Here is an 18,098-nt window from a genome sequence, read left to right on the forward strand (position 1 = left end):
CAGTTGCAGCCTGAGAAGCCCTGCCACTGAATCCAAAGGCAGTTAGCCTTTGTAGAAACACAGCCACAAAAACCTTTTGCCCTTTTTTTTTTTCCTTTTTCCATCAGCCCAGCCTCCTTGGCACCAGGGCAAAAATGAGCGACCTCCACTTTGACCAGATTCACCTGAGCTGGGGGCCTATTTTTAGTAGTCAGAACACCACGATTGGTGTTTGATTGGGCTCAGCCCCTGCTGGTGGTAAAGTTCCTTTCCTTTCCCCTCTGGGAAGTAGCCTGTGGGGGAGGGGCACTGGCCACCGCAGCTTGGGGAACTCATGGTTCTGGGTGGGCTCGCAGCCAGTCCAGCTGGTCCAGACTGGGGTACCTTGTGTGTCCAGTCACTGATGTGGCCCCAGGAGTTGTTCTGTACTGTTTCTGGTTATTTAATAGTTGTTCTGGAGGACGAACTAAAATGTGCACATTGCTAAGCTGCCATCTTGATTATCTCTTCTCTGGCCTAATTTTTAATTCACTAATTCTCTCTTCAGCTGTGTCTAACCTGCTACCTAACCTGTCATATATTGTGATCTTAATTTCATTTATTGCTTTTTTCCAGCTAGAATTTTTCAATTGTGCTGTCTGTCCTTTTTAATTTCAGTTCTCTGCTAAAATTTTTAAGCTCATCTGTTATTTTCCTGAAATACTAAGCACTGTTGTTCCTATTAGATTCCAATAGGAATTTTCTGTGAGTCTGTTTGATGTCTGTTGTTTCTGTTAGCTTTTATTCATATTGTCCTTTCATATGGTTGACTAATTTGTGTTGGGGTTAGATGCTTATTTGAAAAGTTGTTGCAATTTTTTTGAGGTCTAGGACGTTACCTTCCTCTAGATTTTTGCTTGTTTCTACCAAGCACCTGGAAATGCGATCTGTAATTATCTTATTCCAAGCTCAAGGCTTGAGACTTTCTGAACCCAGAATGACAGGAAGGTAGGCTTCAGGTTATGAGGGCTAGTTTACTCCCAGTTCAACCATAGGGACCTTATCCAAGAATTGGATTGTTTATCAGAGTCCCTATTTTTAGTGGTCATCAGAGTCCTACTTTTTCTCCCTCTAGCTCTCAGTCCTGCAAGGCCTCCCATAACACAGCTCAACTGGCAAAAGTCTCCAGGTCAAAGGCAGAATTTAGTGCTTTCTTTACTTTCTGGGTTCCCAGTCAAGGTTGTTAGTCATTTGATGTTTAGCTTTTTTTTCCACTTAGGTTTTTAGCTTCAACCGAGTGTTGGTCTAAAGCCCCTAGCCTACCATTTTCAGAAGTGGGACCTCCCTCTCATGGAGTATCCACATGTAACAGAACTCTAGTCCATAACTTCACTGTACAAAGATAAAACCTGAGTTTTGAAAAGACTTCCTTAAGTTCACAGAATTAGGGTAGAGCTACATTTAGTCTGAGCTCAAAACTAATAACTACTAAACTGTACTTGCATAACATCGGAACACTTCCAGGTTTTTATTCATCTGACACAAGGAGAGCAATCTTGCCTAAAGGTCAGAGAATGGAAGTAATGACCTAGTCATATTTCCAATTCCTTTTATACATTCCTCCCCCAGCCCTAACCTGTAGAGGAAAAAAAAATCCAGTATCTTATGGTCTGGAGATGAGGACTGGAAGAATCCTCCCCATCCCTAAACCTTGTTGATACCCCCATGGTCAGTTATTCCTTAGCCTTCAATGTTTCTTAACTTCTGTCATAACAGATCCCAACATCAGATTCCTCTAGATCCCACTTTATGTCCTCTAAAACCAAGTTGTCTTCTGCCAGCCTCTTCTCCCTAACAAAACAAACACCAAAACACCCTCACAACAAAGACCACGCCATTTATTTACAAAGGCCAGTGTGGGAGTTGGGAGATGAAGGGAAAGTCCTCTCTGGACTGCTTGGGATCCTTTCCCATGCAGAGAAAAATTCTGTTCCTCTTGCTGCCATATTCTTAGTCATGAGTCCTCCAAGCAGCTGGGCCAAAAAGCACAGAGAGAAGTGATGGAAGCACCCCTGTGCTCCTACAGAGTGATCTGTTTGATCCAACAAATCAAAGGCATTATTGCCACCCTTTCCTCTCCTTCATCAAATAGAACTTTCTGGCCTGAAGGAAAATAATAAAGAACTGAAAGTGTAGGGGTTATGAAGCCAGAGCCAGGGGCTTTGGAGGTAAAGACCTTTCTTCTACTTACCACAGTGAGGGATGATAAGTGTGCTGGTCAGAACCCTGACAGCTTCAGAAGGACCACACATTACCCTTGGGTTACCTGCATCCAAAGGCCCAAGGGACCTAGCTTTCTTGGCTGTATCCATTTCTACCCCAGAATGGCCCTTCTACCACTTCCCTCTAGTAGGAAAGAGCTCTGAGCCAGGAATCAACAAAGAATCCACAAACACCCCCAAACTTTCTCTCACTCTCTCTCTCTCTCTCTCTCACACACACACACACAATTTCCCGCTGCTGACATAGATACCAATCCCCTTCATGCCTTTTGAGGTTGTCAGGGGGGTCGAAGTGACCAGTGGCTTGGGACACAGGCAGTTTCTGCGTTCATGGAGATGTATGTGTGTATGTGTGTGTGTGTGTGTGTGTGTGTGTGTGTGTGTAAGTACCCGTGTTTGATGAAATGGAGCCAATATGACCCCTTGTGAACTGCAGCTCTTAGTTCTGTGATCCCCTTTCTTTAGCTCAAATTCCATTAGCATCTCTAAGTCTCTTCTGTCAGGCCTAGGCCTGGACTATCTCACCTAAAAGAGCTACTAGTGTTTCCACTCTTTAACTGTCAATTCCAACTTCTAAGCCTTTAAAGACAATTCAGGTTGTCTCTTTCATTCCCATCCTCCAAAAAAGCTCATTTCCTACTGTTCTGCACAGATTTCCTTAGGCTGCTCCAAGGCTTGCTACCTCCTTGTCTACGGGGCTGTGTTTCATTGCCCTCTTCACACAGGGGGAACAGGCATCGTCCTCCTCCCCCTGAAGTCCCAGCAGAACCCACTGCTGGATAAAGTGACCAGAACAGGGGTGAGGAAGAGAAAAATCACAGACCGCCTGTTTCACCTGCCCTCCTACAGAGTGTGAAATTCTAGTACTACTCCTTTTCTTCTTTGCAGAGGTTGGGCTGGGGGTGGGAGGGGATGGGGGGATGGAGAAGGAAGAAAGAGTAAAAGTAAGCATAAAACAATAAAAACTCTAGCAGTATCAATGGGAGACCCTGTTCCAGTAAACTGCACTACCACTGAGAAGTTTAGAGATTGCAAAAGGTGGTTGTGCAGCAAGAAGGTAGGGCCAATCAAACACAACTGTGAAAACTTTAAATAGCTCTGCTTAAGGAAGATCAGAAGAGAAGATTCAGTAAAAGATGTAGATGTAAAAACTAAAATTCTCAGACAGAGCTACTGGGTTGGGACCCATGCCTCTAAAGTCACCCTGCTGTCTGGAGAGGACAAGGGAGAAGGCAGAGGGATGACAAGCTGCAGAGGGTGGGGGCTGTCAGAGGAACCAAACACTGGCGTGAAGGGAGGGGAAAGGCAAGAGGCATGGGCCGAGGGATTAGGAGAGCTGAGAGCCCAGGAGTCTCTCGATAGCCGCGTTGATGTCCCCTTCTGTGGCAATCAAGGCCTGCAGGTTGGCTTCCCGATTGATGAAGCCCATGGAGTTGAGCTGCTCCAGTTGCTGCTGAAATCTTACTTCTGGTGTCTGCACCTGGAAGGAAGAAGCCTTGTGAACTAGGCACAGGACCAAGCAGGGGCCTATCTGAATCCAAGAGCTTATAGTGGAGGGAAAAGGACCAGCCCGTCTTCTCCAGAATCTTCAAAGCATGAGGACATGTGGGGTTCGGGGGCAGATATATTGCAAATGGGGGAAAAGGAGTCTGGATTTCAAGTCACTAACCAGCTGTGCAATAATAAGGAGGAGGTATTTTTCTCAAAATTTCAAAGTAATTGAAAAGCCTCGATCAGCCTATACTTTCTAACTGCTTTGCACAAACACTCTGGAGATGTTAAAAGACATTTCAAAAGCCAAATGCTCTGTGGGCAAATAAGTTGCATGCTAGAAATTATGTTAAAACACTGAATGAAGGTGCATGTGAGGTATAGGTTTTTTGTTTTTGGTTTTTTTTGTTTTTTTTTTTCTTTCTATTGTTTTAATTCTTATTCTGTTGTCTTTTTATTTCTTTTTCTAAATCGATGCAAATGTACTAAGAAATGATGAATATGCAACTATGTGATGTTATTAAGAATTACTGATTGTACAAGTTGCATGCTAGACACTACCCCCAAATGCCCTCTTGGCAGTCATCACATACACAGAGATATTAAAGGCCAGCCAAGGGCCTCAGGAAAGAAAGAAAAAACCTGTTTAATTTTGCTTAATTGACCAACATAAACAATTATTTACAAAAGAGAAGGCTTTTCATTCTTGACACTCTAAACATCTCCTGGAAATTTTTTTCCCAGGGGATTTTTGGGAAATACTAGCTTAGTTCAAAAAACCAAAGGCTCTTAGACCTGAAAGGAGCCCATAATCACAGTCCACCTGTCCACTGATAGAAGGAAAATGTGACCCAGAGAAGGAAAGGACCTGCCTGGGGTCTCAGAGCAAGTCAGTCACAAAGGGCAGTACAGCAGCCCTCTCCAGTGTTCTGTGTGCCTCTCATCACTGTCCACAGAATTTAAGCTGGACTGGACCTTAGAGATCGCTTAGTCCAGCCCTCTCAGTGCCTTGCACAGAGCTGGGCATACAGTAGGCACAAAATTTATTTTTGTTGAATGACTTTTTAGATGAGTCACAGAAAGGTTAAGAGGCTTGCCCAAGGTCATCCCCCTCCTCCCCTAGTCCCTGACCTTGGCTTTGTGGTTCAGGGCTCTAATCACCTGACTTCCCAGAACCCTCCTCTCTAGAATCCCAGAGATGGAGAGTGCTTGAGTTCTCAAAAGACTCCTTTTGATATTGAGATACAATTCAATATTGGACAACATAGTGATCAAAGTAAATTCTGGAGCCAGAATACCTGGGCTTGAATCTTGGCTCCATTATTTACTAGCTATATGACCCTGAACAAGCCACTTATCCTTTCTGAGTCTGTTTTTCTCATCTGTCAAACAGAGATGATGTTAATGGCTTTCTCACAAAGCTGTTGTGAGGAATAAATTAAATGAGCTCTTATAAAGCACTTAGAAGAGTACTTGGTACATGGTAAGTGCTACTACTCTTCTTGTTTCCATTTTACAGCTCTGGAAACTGAACCCAGGGAGGAGAGGTAACATGCCCAAGTCCAGTAAGTGGCTGACCAGGATCTAAAACCAGGTCTGGCAGACTCTGATGCCTGCTCTACTGCCTCCACCCTCCTGCTACCTTCACTCTGTCCTACATCACAGTGGTGGTCTCAACACCAGCTGTGCTGCCCCATGTACCTGTGAGTTCCCACTTCCGGCCAAAAGCTGGATCATCTGTTGCATGAGCTGCTGCTGAGCACTGGAAGTCCCTGTTGGAGACGATGTGGCTGGCATGGCTGGCAAGGAGTTGGGGGCCTCAGGCACAGGCCCAGCATTGCTGCCTGCTGAGGGTGCTGGGGTCCGGGACATCCCAAAGGACCCAAGGCTGCAGACAGAAGATAACTACATGAGAGACTGAGAAGTGGGAGACAGCATCCAAGGAAGGGATGGAAATGTGAGATCCAGAAGGAAAAGCAATTGGACAAAACAGGAAAACCAGACCCTCATAGAAATGAAGGCTACCAGGAAAGTGACAGAGAGGAATTGAAGGGGAGGAGGGGCCAGAACCTTGCTACCCACCTGCCCCCCACCCTCACCTGGGTACCAGCCCGGGGGCCTCAGTCTGCAAGGTCTGTAATCCCTGCTGGATCTGCAGCAGTGCCTGCATGGCGCGGGGGTTGGTAAGGATGGAGAGCGACTCTGGGTTCTGCATCTGGTGGAAAATGAGAAGAGAAAGGCCAAGGGAGATAGCAAGAAAGAGGAGGCAGCTCCAGTCCCAAGTCCAGAGCCAAGCTGTGCTTCCTCTCTTAAGTCCCAACCACTGGGTTTTAGGGTCCACCCCTTGCCCTCAATCTCTAATTCCTACAGGCTCCTCACTCACCTGTTGCAGGAAAACTGGGAGCTGCAGGCGAAGCTGTTCCTGCAGCTGGGGGTTCCCCGCAAAGAGTGGCACATTCACCATCATCTGCCAAGGTAAAGTTAGTAGGGGGAGGCCTGGACTGACCCACCTTAAAAACTTCCCTACAGCCAGACACCCTCAGCCCTTCCTACCACCACAGGAAACCTGGACAGCTTTTCCAAAGATCTCAAAGTATCCTGAAGGCCTAAGTAGGACGGGGAGAGGAAATGGAAGTATGATCTGGGCAATGGTGAGTATCACAAGTCAAGCAGCTCAGCCCTGGATCTGATGATGATGATGACGATGAAAGCCAACGCTTCAAGCACAGAGTGCTTGCCATGTGCCACGCCTCTTCTAAATACTTTACATGTATTCACTCATTTAACTCTCACAATAACTTTATAAGGTAGAAACTACCATTATCATCATTTTACAGATGAGGAAACTGAAAGATTAAATAACTTGCTTAACTCACACAGTAAGGCAGTAGGAGCGCTTAGGATACAAACCCAGGCATCTGGCTCCAGAGTCTTTGCTCTTGACCACCCCAAAATATGTCTCCCAAATAGGGGATACCCTCTCCCATCGACCAGTTCGATACCTGAGCAGCAAAGTCAGGGTTCTGGGCTAGCGTCTGCATCATGCTGCGCATGTAGGGGGCCGAGACCACATTCTGCATCAGCTGGGGGTTCTCAGAGATCTGCTGGAGGAGAGCCTGCATTTCTGGGCTGTTGAACATCCCTAGGACAAGGAGGGGTGGGGGGAACAGAAGAGAAGGGGTCCAGATGGAAACCAGATGCCCAACTTCAATTTACCTTTCTTTAGATACTGAGTGGTTGCAAAACTCAAAAAGGCAATAGTAAAATGGGCACCCAAGTATTATGGCAAGTCTTACTGACTCCAAGGTCACCTCGCCCTGCTATGGCCTGGCCCCTTTCCCACTGACTTTGCTAAGGACAAGCCAGCTGGAAAGCGGGTCTGATTCATGCCCCTCTGGACTGTTCTTACCATAAGCTCAGATAAAATTGGAAAGGATCCACTAAAGATCGTCTAGACCCATGGTTTTCAAACTTGTCTTAGTAGCAGAGACTCTCTCACTCAAACCAAATCCCACTCAGAACCCAAAAATGTCAATGCTTTGGTTGGAGCAAGGGCAAGAGGCCTGGAGCTTCTCCCATGTGGTTCTCCCTCATCCTGGAGATGGTCCTGACCTCCCAGGACTTAGAAGCATAATTTAAAAACTATGGATTAAGTGCAAGTTCCTTATTTTACAAATAAGGAAGCTGAAGCACCTAGAGGAGAAGGGATTTGCCCAATCAAGATGTCCCCCAGGGTGCAGAGAAATCAGGGCACCAACCAAAAACATCCTCAGGTCCCTGTGCTCAGCCTTCATCCTATATATGAGAGTTGTGCAGTGTATAACCTGCACTTCTATTCACAGCCGTCTTACATATCCCTCAGCCCCAGCCTCACATCTGCCTGTGCCCAGGTCTGCCCTGATTCCTCTTCAGCACTCCCCTCCCCAGTCTGACCCATTTTCACTGGATAGGACCAGCAGGGCTCAAAGAGCTTAGGAGGTGGGGCCTGGCTTAGTCATAAGCCCTTACTTAGGTCACCATCAGAGATATTAGGACATGACTAGAACCAACCCTCACCCACTAAGGGGCCTGGCCACTACCCCGGGCTGCAGAGCCCACTCTGTGGCTTCAATACAGTCTCACCTTTCAAGATCGTGGAGCAGTGTGAACCCCATTCAGTCCGGGGGCAGAGGGGCTGCCCTGGTGACCCCACTAAGCTCCTTCCACCCCAGGACATACCTGACCCCAGGCTAGCAGCATTGATCCCAAAAGGGTTCGAGACTGTCGGGTGCACCTGGCTGGTCCCCGATCCTCCGGTGCCCTCCCCACCGGACCCGGGGGCCTGGGAGGTGGGGGGCGAGGGGCTCCAGGGGTTAGGGAGGGGCTCTCGATTCTCAGTCCGCAGAGGCTGGGAGGACGAGCTGTCGGAGTTCCCGGCCAGGGAAGAGAAGGGATTGTTGCCAAACTGGGAGGAGGGAAAGGTTTCGGGTTAAGGACTGAAACAAATTAGGGAGCAGGGCCAACCCTTTCTCTCCTCGCACCTATTAGCCTCCCCTGCCCCAGGAAAGAGGGAATGAGCTAAGGCCTTAGAGGCCCTCAGTACAATCTTTATAATGAGTAGCTCCACCCTCGCCCTGAGGGCTGGGAACTAGCTGATGCTAATGACTGGATAATGGAATCCCTCAGATAACGGGAAATTTCCCATTTCCCCTGGTGTCTACAAATACTCAGTCTCTTAGTCACCTACTCTGTGCCCCGCGGCACTTTTTATTTATACCGTTCCCATCCTGTAGTAGATACCTGTTTTCCTATAGCTCTCAAGGGACAGAAAAGGTTAGATTTACCTTTTGCACCCCCAGCCCCTGGCACTAGTAGGTGCTCAGTAATTGTTGGCTTCTTGGAAGCTGGCTCTCAGACCTGGCTCTTCTACTTCAATCCTGAACTGTCTCGAGCTCCCTCTTCCAGCTGCCCTGATCCAATCCCAAATCCCCAAAGTAGCCCCCCTCATTTCCCAGGCCTCCCCACCCCCAGTGGCAATCTCTGTCCATCCAGACCAACCACAATGGAATGCTACCCTGGGCAGTCCTCTAGCTGAGGATGACCTCCCTAGACCTTCCTCTTCCACTGCTTCCCCACACACTATCTTTCCCTCCCTTCCCACCCCGCCTACCTGCTCCCACTGGCCACTTCAGCTGAACAGGCCTTGGTTTCCTCCTGCCCTCCTGGGCACAGGGCTCCTCACTATGTCACCCAGGGTCCTCTTGGGGTCTGCACACATCTCATGGTATGCTGTCCAAAGGCAGCTCCTGAACCTGCTCCCTCCCCGCCTCCAGCACGCAGAGCAGAGCTCTGCCCAAGGTGCATGCTCAGGGTGAGCTTGCTGAGGGACTCCAGGTCACTCCCCCCGCCCCTGCCCCACTCGGCCTTCCCTGGGACCCTGGAACTTCCCTGGAGCTTGGCAGCTCCGTCTCCCCGGCTCCCGGGCCACCCTGACCTGAGCAGGAGGCATCTGAGCCGCCCCAACCCCTCCTCCCATGGGGTTTCATTTCCAGTCACTTCTGTTTGTTCCAAGTGGCTCATGGGGACCCTCCTGATCTGGGTTGTGGTTCCTGTGCCTTACCAGCTGCCTATTTAGGTAATAAGGCTCACGGCCAGGGTTCATGTACCTCTTTCAGATTTCCTGTTTTGGTAAGTGCCTAGTCACTCCACCTAGTTCTAGGCCCTGCCTTGTTCTTCCCAGTACACCGTATGGACTTGAATCCCCTTTCCTGAATTCCTCATAGTGGTAAAGGCTACCATTTATTGAGCGCCAACCATGTGCCTAACACATTTATTCCAATGCTTAAATAGCCCTCTAAAATGCCAGTTCTCAAAGTGTGGTCTGAGGACACCTGTGAAGTTCAAAACTATTTTCAAACTTCTAAAACCTCATTGCCTTTTCACTCTCATTATCTCATGAGTGTACAATGGAGTTTCCCAAAGGCTACATAACATATAAGACTGCAAAGGCCTGAGTGCCGAATGCACAGCAGATTTGAGAATCCAACTGTCTTGTATGAAGCCAGGGATTAAGTCATTCTTTCCTCTGATTTTTTTTTGGGAAAATACAGCTATTTTTCAAAGAAACGTATTATGTATATTAACATTAATGACTGTATTGTTATTTTTAGAGGAATTAATAAGTAAATATTTTTTAAATTCCTCAGTTTAATTTTTGATATAGTAAATATAGCCAAAGATATCCCACAAGAACAAAAGCTCTTTGGGTCCCCAATAATTTTTAAGAGTACAAAGGGTCCTGAGACTAAAAATATTAAGAACTGACTGCTCTAATATATCATCCCCTCTTTGAAAATGAGGAAGCTGTGACTCAGAATGGTTAAGTAACTCACTTAAAATCACACCTCTAGAAAACAGTGAAGCCAGTACTGGGACCCAATTTGTTGATGGCAAATGCAGCTTTCTTTTAGCTAACCCAGTGGTTCTCACCCGTTAGCGTGCATCAGAATGAGCTGGAGTGCTTGTTATAAGCCTTTTTCAGTTTTTGGTGTGTGCATGTGTGTATGTGCGTGTGTGTTTTCAACCAGGTGCATGCATTACTTTGATAAAAGAAATTTAATTAAATAACAAAAAAGATAAATTCCTTAAATATTCATAGTTGATCCCCCACAAGCAGTTTCTGCAATTCACTTGAAAGAGCAATGCCAAGAATAACTGGGCGATGTTGAAGAATAACATGGGGGATTCACTCTGTCAGATATCAAGACTTAATTAGAAGAATATGGTGCCAGTGCAGAGAGAGACAAACGGCAGTGGAATAAAACAAGACCACCAAGGGGGACACCCACTACGGAAACTGGGTACAGAACAGAGACAGCAAGAACAACGCATCGGGAAAGCGTGGGCCATTCATATATGGTGTTGGCAAACTGCTTATCCACAAGGGAAAAGCAGATGTCAGCCCCTGACCTCATGCCTGGCTCCTGTTACAGGGACCGTGTTCAGCTGTGTGCTGGTGAAATGTGCATTCTTCTGTATGTATATTATTCTCCAAAGCATTTTAACGTTGTTTTTAAAAAGCAAGTTAAAAACTATCTGAACGATGAATATGCAACTATGTGATGATATCGTGAATTACTGATCATATATGTAGAACGGAATGAGCATATATTAAGGATGTTTGCGTTTCTTTCTTGTAATTTTTTTTAATTAATAAAAAATTATTTTAAAAACCCTCTCTGAACAGCATGATATCAATCCTGTAAGATTTAAAATTATGCGAAATACTATAGATTGTTTATAGATATATACATGGGTAATGAAGTATAAATAAATGAATTGGAATGATAAACGCCAACTTCAGGGTAGTAGCTACTTCTGGATGGAAAGAAAGAAATAAAGTTTGGAAGCACCTAAAGGCTGCAGCTCTATCTGTAATGTCTCATTTGCAAATAATAAATATGTCTAGAAAAAGAACAAAATTCTAACAACATCAGTTACCTCTGGAGTAGAAAAAAGGTGACTGGGAGACGGAAACAGAAGAATCCATTTGTATTCCTTTGTTTAGCTTATAAAACTTGCCATGCTTTTAAATGTCCTTTTGTTTACTTTTTATTACTTTTGGATTTTGAACCAAAATGTACAATACATCCAATACAAACTAAATTTTAAAAAGAACTAAAAATGCACTGAAACCACATAGGTCAACATGTTGGGTTTAGGTAAAGTTGGGTGCTGGAAATAGGGAATGTTATATTTTTAGCTATACTTGTTATACACTTGGAAATAATTTATAAAACCTTTTAAAAGGGCATATTCCTGAGGCTCAACCCCAGAAATTGATCTGATAACTAGCTCAAGGGTTGGGACCAGGAATCTCATTAACAAGCGCCCTGGGTAATTCTGATGCAGGTGCTCTGTGCACCACACTTGAGACACACTGTGCTAGGGTCAGCTGTTTGACCCCCAGGCCTGCCCTGACCTTGGAGCCCCTGGAGCAAGATGTTGGTCAGAACAATGTCAAATCCTTTGGACGCCTCCCCAGAAAACTCTGCTATCTTTTGTCCTAGTTCCTCAGTCCTGTGCTAACTTGGACCAACACTGCCTATGCACTGTGAGAGCCAGCCTTCCAGCCAAGGCCCACCCATCAGGGGGCTGGGGGAAGAACGAGGAGTAGACAGCACCCCGAGGCTTGCCTGGGTCTGGGGGCAGGGAATCCCGAGCCCAGACAGCCCCTCCCTCTGCCCTCACCCCTGGCCCCACCTGCTCCCGGGCAGCACTGAACATGGGCTCCTGGATGTCTGTGTACATGCGGCGAAGGGCGTTATACCCTCCAGGGATGCTCTCAAGGTTGCTCAGGGCCCGGTCCTGGTTGCGCATCATCTCCTGCATCATGGCTGGATTCCGAGCAAGCTCCATCGTCTAGGACAGGAGGGAAGGAGACGGGATGAGGCCTGGAACCAGCGGAACAGCAGGCTAGGAAAAGGGTGAGGCCGGAGGAGGGGTTCTACCTTAGAACCAGGGGCCAGGGGCCGGGGCCTAGCAATTGCCCACAGTGGCAGGGAGTAGAGTGAACTAGATGTATTCTATAATTTTGGCTCCAATCCTGTTTCCTTGTGGATATTTTGGTTGGCTTTTTTCTAACAGGGGAAAAATCTTGTGATGATCCAAGACAAGGTAAGGGCAGCAGTTTTCCCCCTGAGGCTCACGGGTTCCACAGAAGTATGAGGAGGAAACTGAGTTAAGAGGCAACCATTGAGAGGGGAGGAGGCAGAAGAGAAAATTCCTACTAAATATGGGCACTGGGCTAAGTACTTTACAGGATTTAAGTCATTTAATCCCCACAATAACTCTTCCAGGTAGGTATTTCTGTTACTATTTTGCAGATGAGAAAACAGGCTCAGAGATGTTATCTGGCTTTCTGCCTGGGGACACACAGCCAGTTCAGTGGTGGAACCAGGTTTCAAGGCCAGGAAGGTTTGTCTGACCAAGACCACACTGTGACTCATAGTAAATGACCACAAATTAGGGAGGGAAAGGATTCAAGTTGCAACAATGCTACCAACACCCTCTAATCCCTGCCCCCAGGTCTTTGGCCTGATTGCACTTTGAGAAACACAGAGGGTGGGGGCAATGGCTCACTCTCAATAAAGGGTGTTTTATGTTAACCCCAAGGAAAAACAGTACCTGAGAAAATAAACATGGCTTCTTCTTGTTCCCATCCAGCTTAGACTACCTTCTCTCTCCACCCATCTTTCTTTCCTTCCCAGTCCCGCTCTACACTCAGCTCTTCTAAGATGCCTTTATGGACTGATACACCTAGGCTCACGGGCTCTGATGTCTTGTTCCAGTGCTCAATTATTCATTCAGAAAATATTTACTGAGTCCTACTAAGTACCAGGCACTGTACTAGACAGTGAACAAAGCAAACACTCAAAAATGTCACGCAAAAAAAAATTCAGGAGTGCAAAGGTGGTAGAATTCTCGCCTGCCACTTGGGAGACCCGGGTTCAATTCCCGATCCATGCACTTCCCAAAAAACAACAAACAAGCAAAACAAAGAAAAAACAACTAAACAAACAAAAATTCAACAAAATGGTGCTGCAATAACGGGATACTCAAACGGAAAAAGAATGAAATGTGACCCCCACCATACAGCACACAGAAAAAAAAAAGTCACTTATCTTCTAGTGAGGTCAACACTGGTGCCCACAGCTTCACTGGGAAAACTCTCTCCTTATCCCCTGTCGGCCTGAGTAGGCCAGTAGATGAAGTTCCTAAAACCTCCTCCTCCAGGTCTCTCTTCTCCACAGGGCCATGATGATTCCCAAACATCCTACTCTCTTTTACTTTCAGACCTTTGCACTTGCTGTCCCTCAGCCCTGAATATTATTCCTTTTCTTCCCCTGACTGATTCTTCCTCTTCCTTTGGGTCTTAGCTCAGATGATACTTCCTCTAGGAGGTCTCCTCTGAGCTCCAGGATAGGGTGAGGAGCCCTTCTCTGTGCTCTGAGGGGATCCTGAACTGTACCTATGGGTAACACCAACCACACTGAAATACCTGTTTACCTATCCCACTTCCCTTTGAGACCAGGAACTTCTGCAAAGCTAGGCCTGTGTATTTTCATCACTGTACACCAGGGTTTAAAATATGGCTGCCGAATTAATGAATGAATGAATCAGTCAATCAGGCAGTGTAGGACAAGGCAGGAATAGGCTAGGTAGGGAATGCCTGGGCTCTAGGTATCCCCCTTCAACCCAACCTTCTCCCATACCCACCTGCCTCATGAGCTCAGGGTTGTTGAGCATGTGGCTAATCTCGGGGTTCCGCTCCATCAGCTGTTGCATCTGAGGGTTGGCCATGATCATGTGACGCATCAGGTCAGGGTTAGACATCATGTCCTGGACCAAAGGGTTCTCCATGATCTGCGACAGCATCTCAGGATTGGACATCAGCTGTCTCTGCATCTGTTGCTGCAGCTCCATGAAGTTGGCAGAGCCTAGGCCCAGGCTGCCCAGCCCCAGGATGCCCCCAAAACCAGCTGTGGGGAGGGGGCAGGGTCACCATCTGCCACGATAGCCCTTCCCTAACCTGGTCTCCAGAATGGGCCCCATCTGTCTCTGCCTCTCATATCTCCCTTTTCCACTTACTCCCATAGTCCCAGCCGTGATCCACGGCTGGCAAGATGTCAGTTTACTAGCCAAGACCTCTTTGATGGTAGAAGCTTAGATTACCCCGAGCTGAGCACAGTACCTAGCTCACCGTGGGCAACCACTGGCGGCTTGTTGAATGAACAAATAAATATTCTCTAGCTAACCCCAGCCAGGTCCACCACTTTCCCAAACTCACGGGGTCTTCCAAAATCCTGACCTGGGTTTTCCACATCCCCAGCCCCATTTCTCCCCTTACTGCTAACACTCAGCCATGTTCCCCTCCTTCAGGAAGCCCTCGCACACTGGTCTTGGCTGAATACCAGGGTCTGGAACCCTATGTCCAGAAGCCCCCCGCCCTCACCAGACCACCAGACCAGAGCAGGGACCATCCTTCTGCCTGCTCTTGGCTTTCCCTCACTCCCCAGACCAAGTAGGACTGTGTTCTCCTTTCTAGGGGCTTACAGAGTATGGAGGCGGGAGCACTGGGGGGTCCCTCCCCAGCCCCTGGGGAGGGACCGCCCCCACTGCTCCTTCGGCTTCCACTGCCAGTATCTGAAGTGGTGCTGCCAGAGGTAGAGGGCTGGGCAGGGGTGGCGGGCGAAGCAGGTGTCGTGGAAGGTGCAGAGGCAGGGTCTGGAGTGGAGGGGGAAGAAGCAGTCGTAGCAGCCGGATCTTGAGCCCTGGGGACAGAGAAAGGAGACTCTTAGGTGGGTGGAGTGGGCACACAGAGAAGCCACTGCTCTGATTCAAGCTACCTGCTGAGGGCCCCTGAGGCAGCAGCAGGGGAAGGGGTGGTCAGTAAACCAGGGAGAGGGAGGAAGGAGCTAGTCTTATCTGTCTTCAGGGCATTGTGGGAGGAGTAAGTCAATTTCCCTTCTCCTAGAGGTGATATCATAGTGCTGCCAGGCAGGACATCCTTGACACAGGCCGTCCAGGTCCAGCTGAGCCATGGGTGAGAAAATGTTAGACGGGGAAGGGAAAGGAGGGCCTAGTCAGAGGCTGGGCCTGCTCATCTTCTGAACTTACTTCTGAGGAGTCTTGATGACCAGGTGCACAGTGAGTCCATCCTTGATTCCATGCTGGTTCAGTGTGTCCCCATCCTTGAGGATCTTTCCGGCAAAGATCAGGACGAGCTGGTCCTGCTGGGCCTTAAATCTCCGAGAGATTTCCTCTTTGAACTGTGACCAAGAGGCAGAGGTCACTGAGGAGGCTGCCAGCCCAGACCCACCAGGGACCCTGCCCCTCTCCAAGAGCCTCTGGCATACCCTTGCTCCCACTCTAGTCACGGGAATTTCTTTCTGCAGTCTCTTCTCCACCCCTCCAGTTGCAATAAGCAGCTCCTTTCTTAACCAAGATGGACCAGTGAGAGGCTCCTCTCTCAGCTATATTCCAAGGTCTTCCACCCCAAAAGCCCTTGCTCTGACATCCTACCTTCAATCCCTTCACCCAACCCCCTATGAGGGTGCTAAATGGGCAGCCCTCTCCATCCCAACTCCTTCAACAGTTTTAGACCCAGGCCCCGTCTCCCTTCAGCCTTCTCTTCTCAGACTCCAACTTTCTATCTTTCTTTATTCCCAGCTTCTGCTTCAGCCATCTTTGAACTACAACAACAAATAGCCCTTGATATTCATCAGTTAACAGTCTAAATCCTGGGAGATATTATCTCCACTAGAAAGTTGAGAAAATTAAGGATCAGAGAGATTAGGCAATTTACTCTGCTCAGAATGGGACTCAGGCCTTGACACCCAAGCCCACGCTTGCAACGGCCTGGACACACTGCTTCTCAATTAAAACTGATTTAAATTTCAGCTTCGCAGAGGAAAGAATTTAAATTCTGGAATAGAGTCATTTTATAAAGTTGGGGGGCAGGGATGGCACCGAGGGCTAGCTTGGGGAGAGTTAGACTCCCCAACTATCAGCACACTCCCAACAAAAAATAACAATCATTCTGAGGAAAAACAGTGCACTTGCTAAGCAAAGGCAGCTTCCAGAAGCCCTCCCTTCCAACCAGATGGCCTATCTTAAGCCCCGCCTATGTGAAATTTTGGAGCAGCCACTGGGGGTGAGAAACAGAGGCAATATTCCCTCATTCACTTATTCAACAAATTTTTATTGAGCACCTACTGCACACTGCACAAACCCTAGAGGAGCTGACCACCAAAGGAAACCACTTCAATTTGAAAGAATCTGGGCAGAGGAAAATCCGCCCCCTACTACCCCAGGTTTTCTCCTAAAACGGTGGGCCTCCTCTGAGGCATAGAGTAGGCACCCGGTGCTCTCCTGCGTCCGTTCTCTTGTTTCAGCACCTTGCCTGGACTCCCTACTCTGCCATAGCGCCTCGAACCCCGACCAGTAACCCAGGGTTCTTCTCCCGTCTCTGTGCAAGTGCAGAGTGCTCTCTGTGCAAGGGGGCCCCCTCCTCACCCTCCACCACGCCCCCAGTCCTGGCCCCACGGCAAACCCCGTCCCCCCCAGCACACGCCATGCTCCCCGGATTTACCCTCGTAGGGCGCTCCCTACCAGCATCTCCTTCCCCACCGTTCCTCGGGGTTCCGGCTGGACCCTCGCCTTCCTGTCCGGGATCTTCCCGGACTCCCCGACCGTCCCTCAGGACCGCCCCCCCCCCCCCATCTCTCCGCAGACCCTTCCACGGCGCGCGGTCCCCGCCACCCATACTACCTCCTTGACCGAGGCTCGATCGCAGATCACAATTTCCTCCTTGTCCTTCGGGGTCTTGACGGTGACCCGAATGGGGGGCCTCGTCTCAACCCCGCTCGGCTCCGCCATGCCGCCGCCGCCGCCACCCGGCCGCCCGCCAGCCCGTCCGGGCCCCTCCTCCTCCTTCTCCACCTCCTCCTCCTCCTCCTCCTCCCCGCTAGCCCGGCCCGCCCGGCTCGGCTCGGGTGCCTCCAACACTCCCCTCTCCCCGCCTCTCCTCAAGGCTTCGCCACCCGCTCCGGACCTGCCGCAGCCACAGCGCCCCGGGCGGCCCGGGGGGGCCACTGCACCGGGTCCGCCCAGGGCCGAGCCCTGCGCCCGGGAGCCGGCTCTGGGGCTCGCCGGGCGGCGGTGGGGGGAGGGGCGCTGGGCGGGGGCGGGGGGCGTGCCCCTTGCCGCGGGGGCCCCGCCCCAGCCTCCCGGAGCCGCTGGGAGGTCCAGTCCTTCCCAAAGCTGCCCCCGCCCCCTCCGCGGGTCACTCCCGCGCCGGGACAAAGGACCTTCTGTGTCGCCGCTTTATCTCTGCTCCGTGAGATAACTTGGTCCTTCTCGGGAGGCCCAGTTCTCTCCAAAGGCTGGGCCTTCTCCCTCCTGACGTGAAGGCTGAATTTTCCCACCTCGGGACGTCCACCTAGGACCTCATCTCTACAACTGTCCCCATCCTCCCGAGGGATGGGGCCTTAATAAAGGACTGTTAAATATGGTTCCCGAGACCTGGGTTTGATCTGCGTGGCCTCGGTTTCCTCCTGTCTTTCTGAGCCTCGGTTTCCTCAAGATAATAGTACCTATCGCCTCATCCAAAAGAATTGTGTATAACACAGGACATTGCTTTGAAAAGTAACCAAAGGTGTACTTCATAACTACAAGGTTTTTCAAATTATTGAACCGTGGTTTGCCAAGCGGACGTGACGACTTCTCCCCGAAGGAGTTAAACCTCCTTGTAGGACTTCTGTCCTTTTACTCCCGCTCTTTTCCCCCATAACCGCGTGGTCTGACTGGAAAGGCAAACTATAGTTC

The 18,098-nt window shown here is 49.0% G+C and overlaps 1 protein-coding gene across 1 annotated transcript; it reads right to left on the reverse strand.

The window, feature by feature from the left end:
* Window positions 1-1,835: 1,835 nt before the first annotated feature.
* UBQLN4 (ubiquilin 4) lies at window positions 1,836-17,207 on the reverse strand. Its single transcript, XM_077156436.1, has 11 exons — window positions 17,043-17,207; window positions 15,390-15,541; window positions 14,826-15,043; window positions 13,989-14,251; window positions 11,973-12,131; window positions 7,950-8,175; window positions 6,734-6,873; window positions 6,115-6,198; window positions 5,831-5,946; window positions 5,433-5,619; window positions 1,836-3,720 (listed from the first exon to the last, which is right to left on the reverse strand). Exons 1-11 carry the CDS (start codon window positions 17,148-17,150, stop codon window positions 3,568-3,570), a joined length of 1,806 nt encoding a protein of 601 aa, XP_077012551.1. The 5' UTR covers window positions 17,151-17,207; the 3' UTR covers window positions 1,836-3,567.
* Between the last annotated feature and the right edge of the window lie 891 nt (window positions 17,208-18,098).

This window comes from Tamandua tetradactyla, chromosome 4 (genome assembly GCF_023851605.1).
Source record: "Tamandua tetradactyla isolate mTamTet1 chromosome 4, mTamTet1.pri, whole genome shotgun sequence".
Taxonomy (NCBI): domain Eukaryota; kingdom Metazoa; phylum Chordata; class Mammalia; order Pilosa; family Myrmecophagidae; genus Tamandua; species Tamandua tetradactyla.

Coding starts and splice junctions, on each gene's coding strand:
- UBQLN4 (XM_077156436.1), bottom strand. CDS start 17,150: ATGGCGGAGCCGAGCGGGGTTGAGACGAGGCCCCCCATTCGGGTCACC. Junction 15,542..17,042: donor ATCGAGCCTCGGTCAAGGAG/GTAGTATGGGTG, acceptor TCTTGGTCACAG/TTCAAAGAGGAAATCTCTCG. Junction 12,132..13,988: donor ACCCTGAGCTCATGAGGCAG/GTGGGTATGGGA, acceptor CTCCTGTCCTAG/ACGATGGAGCTTGCTCGGAA.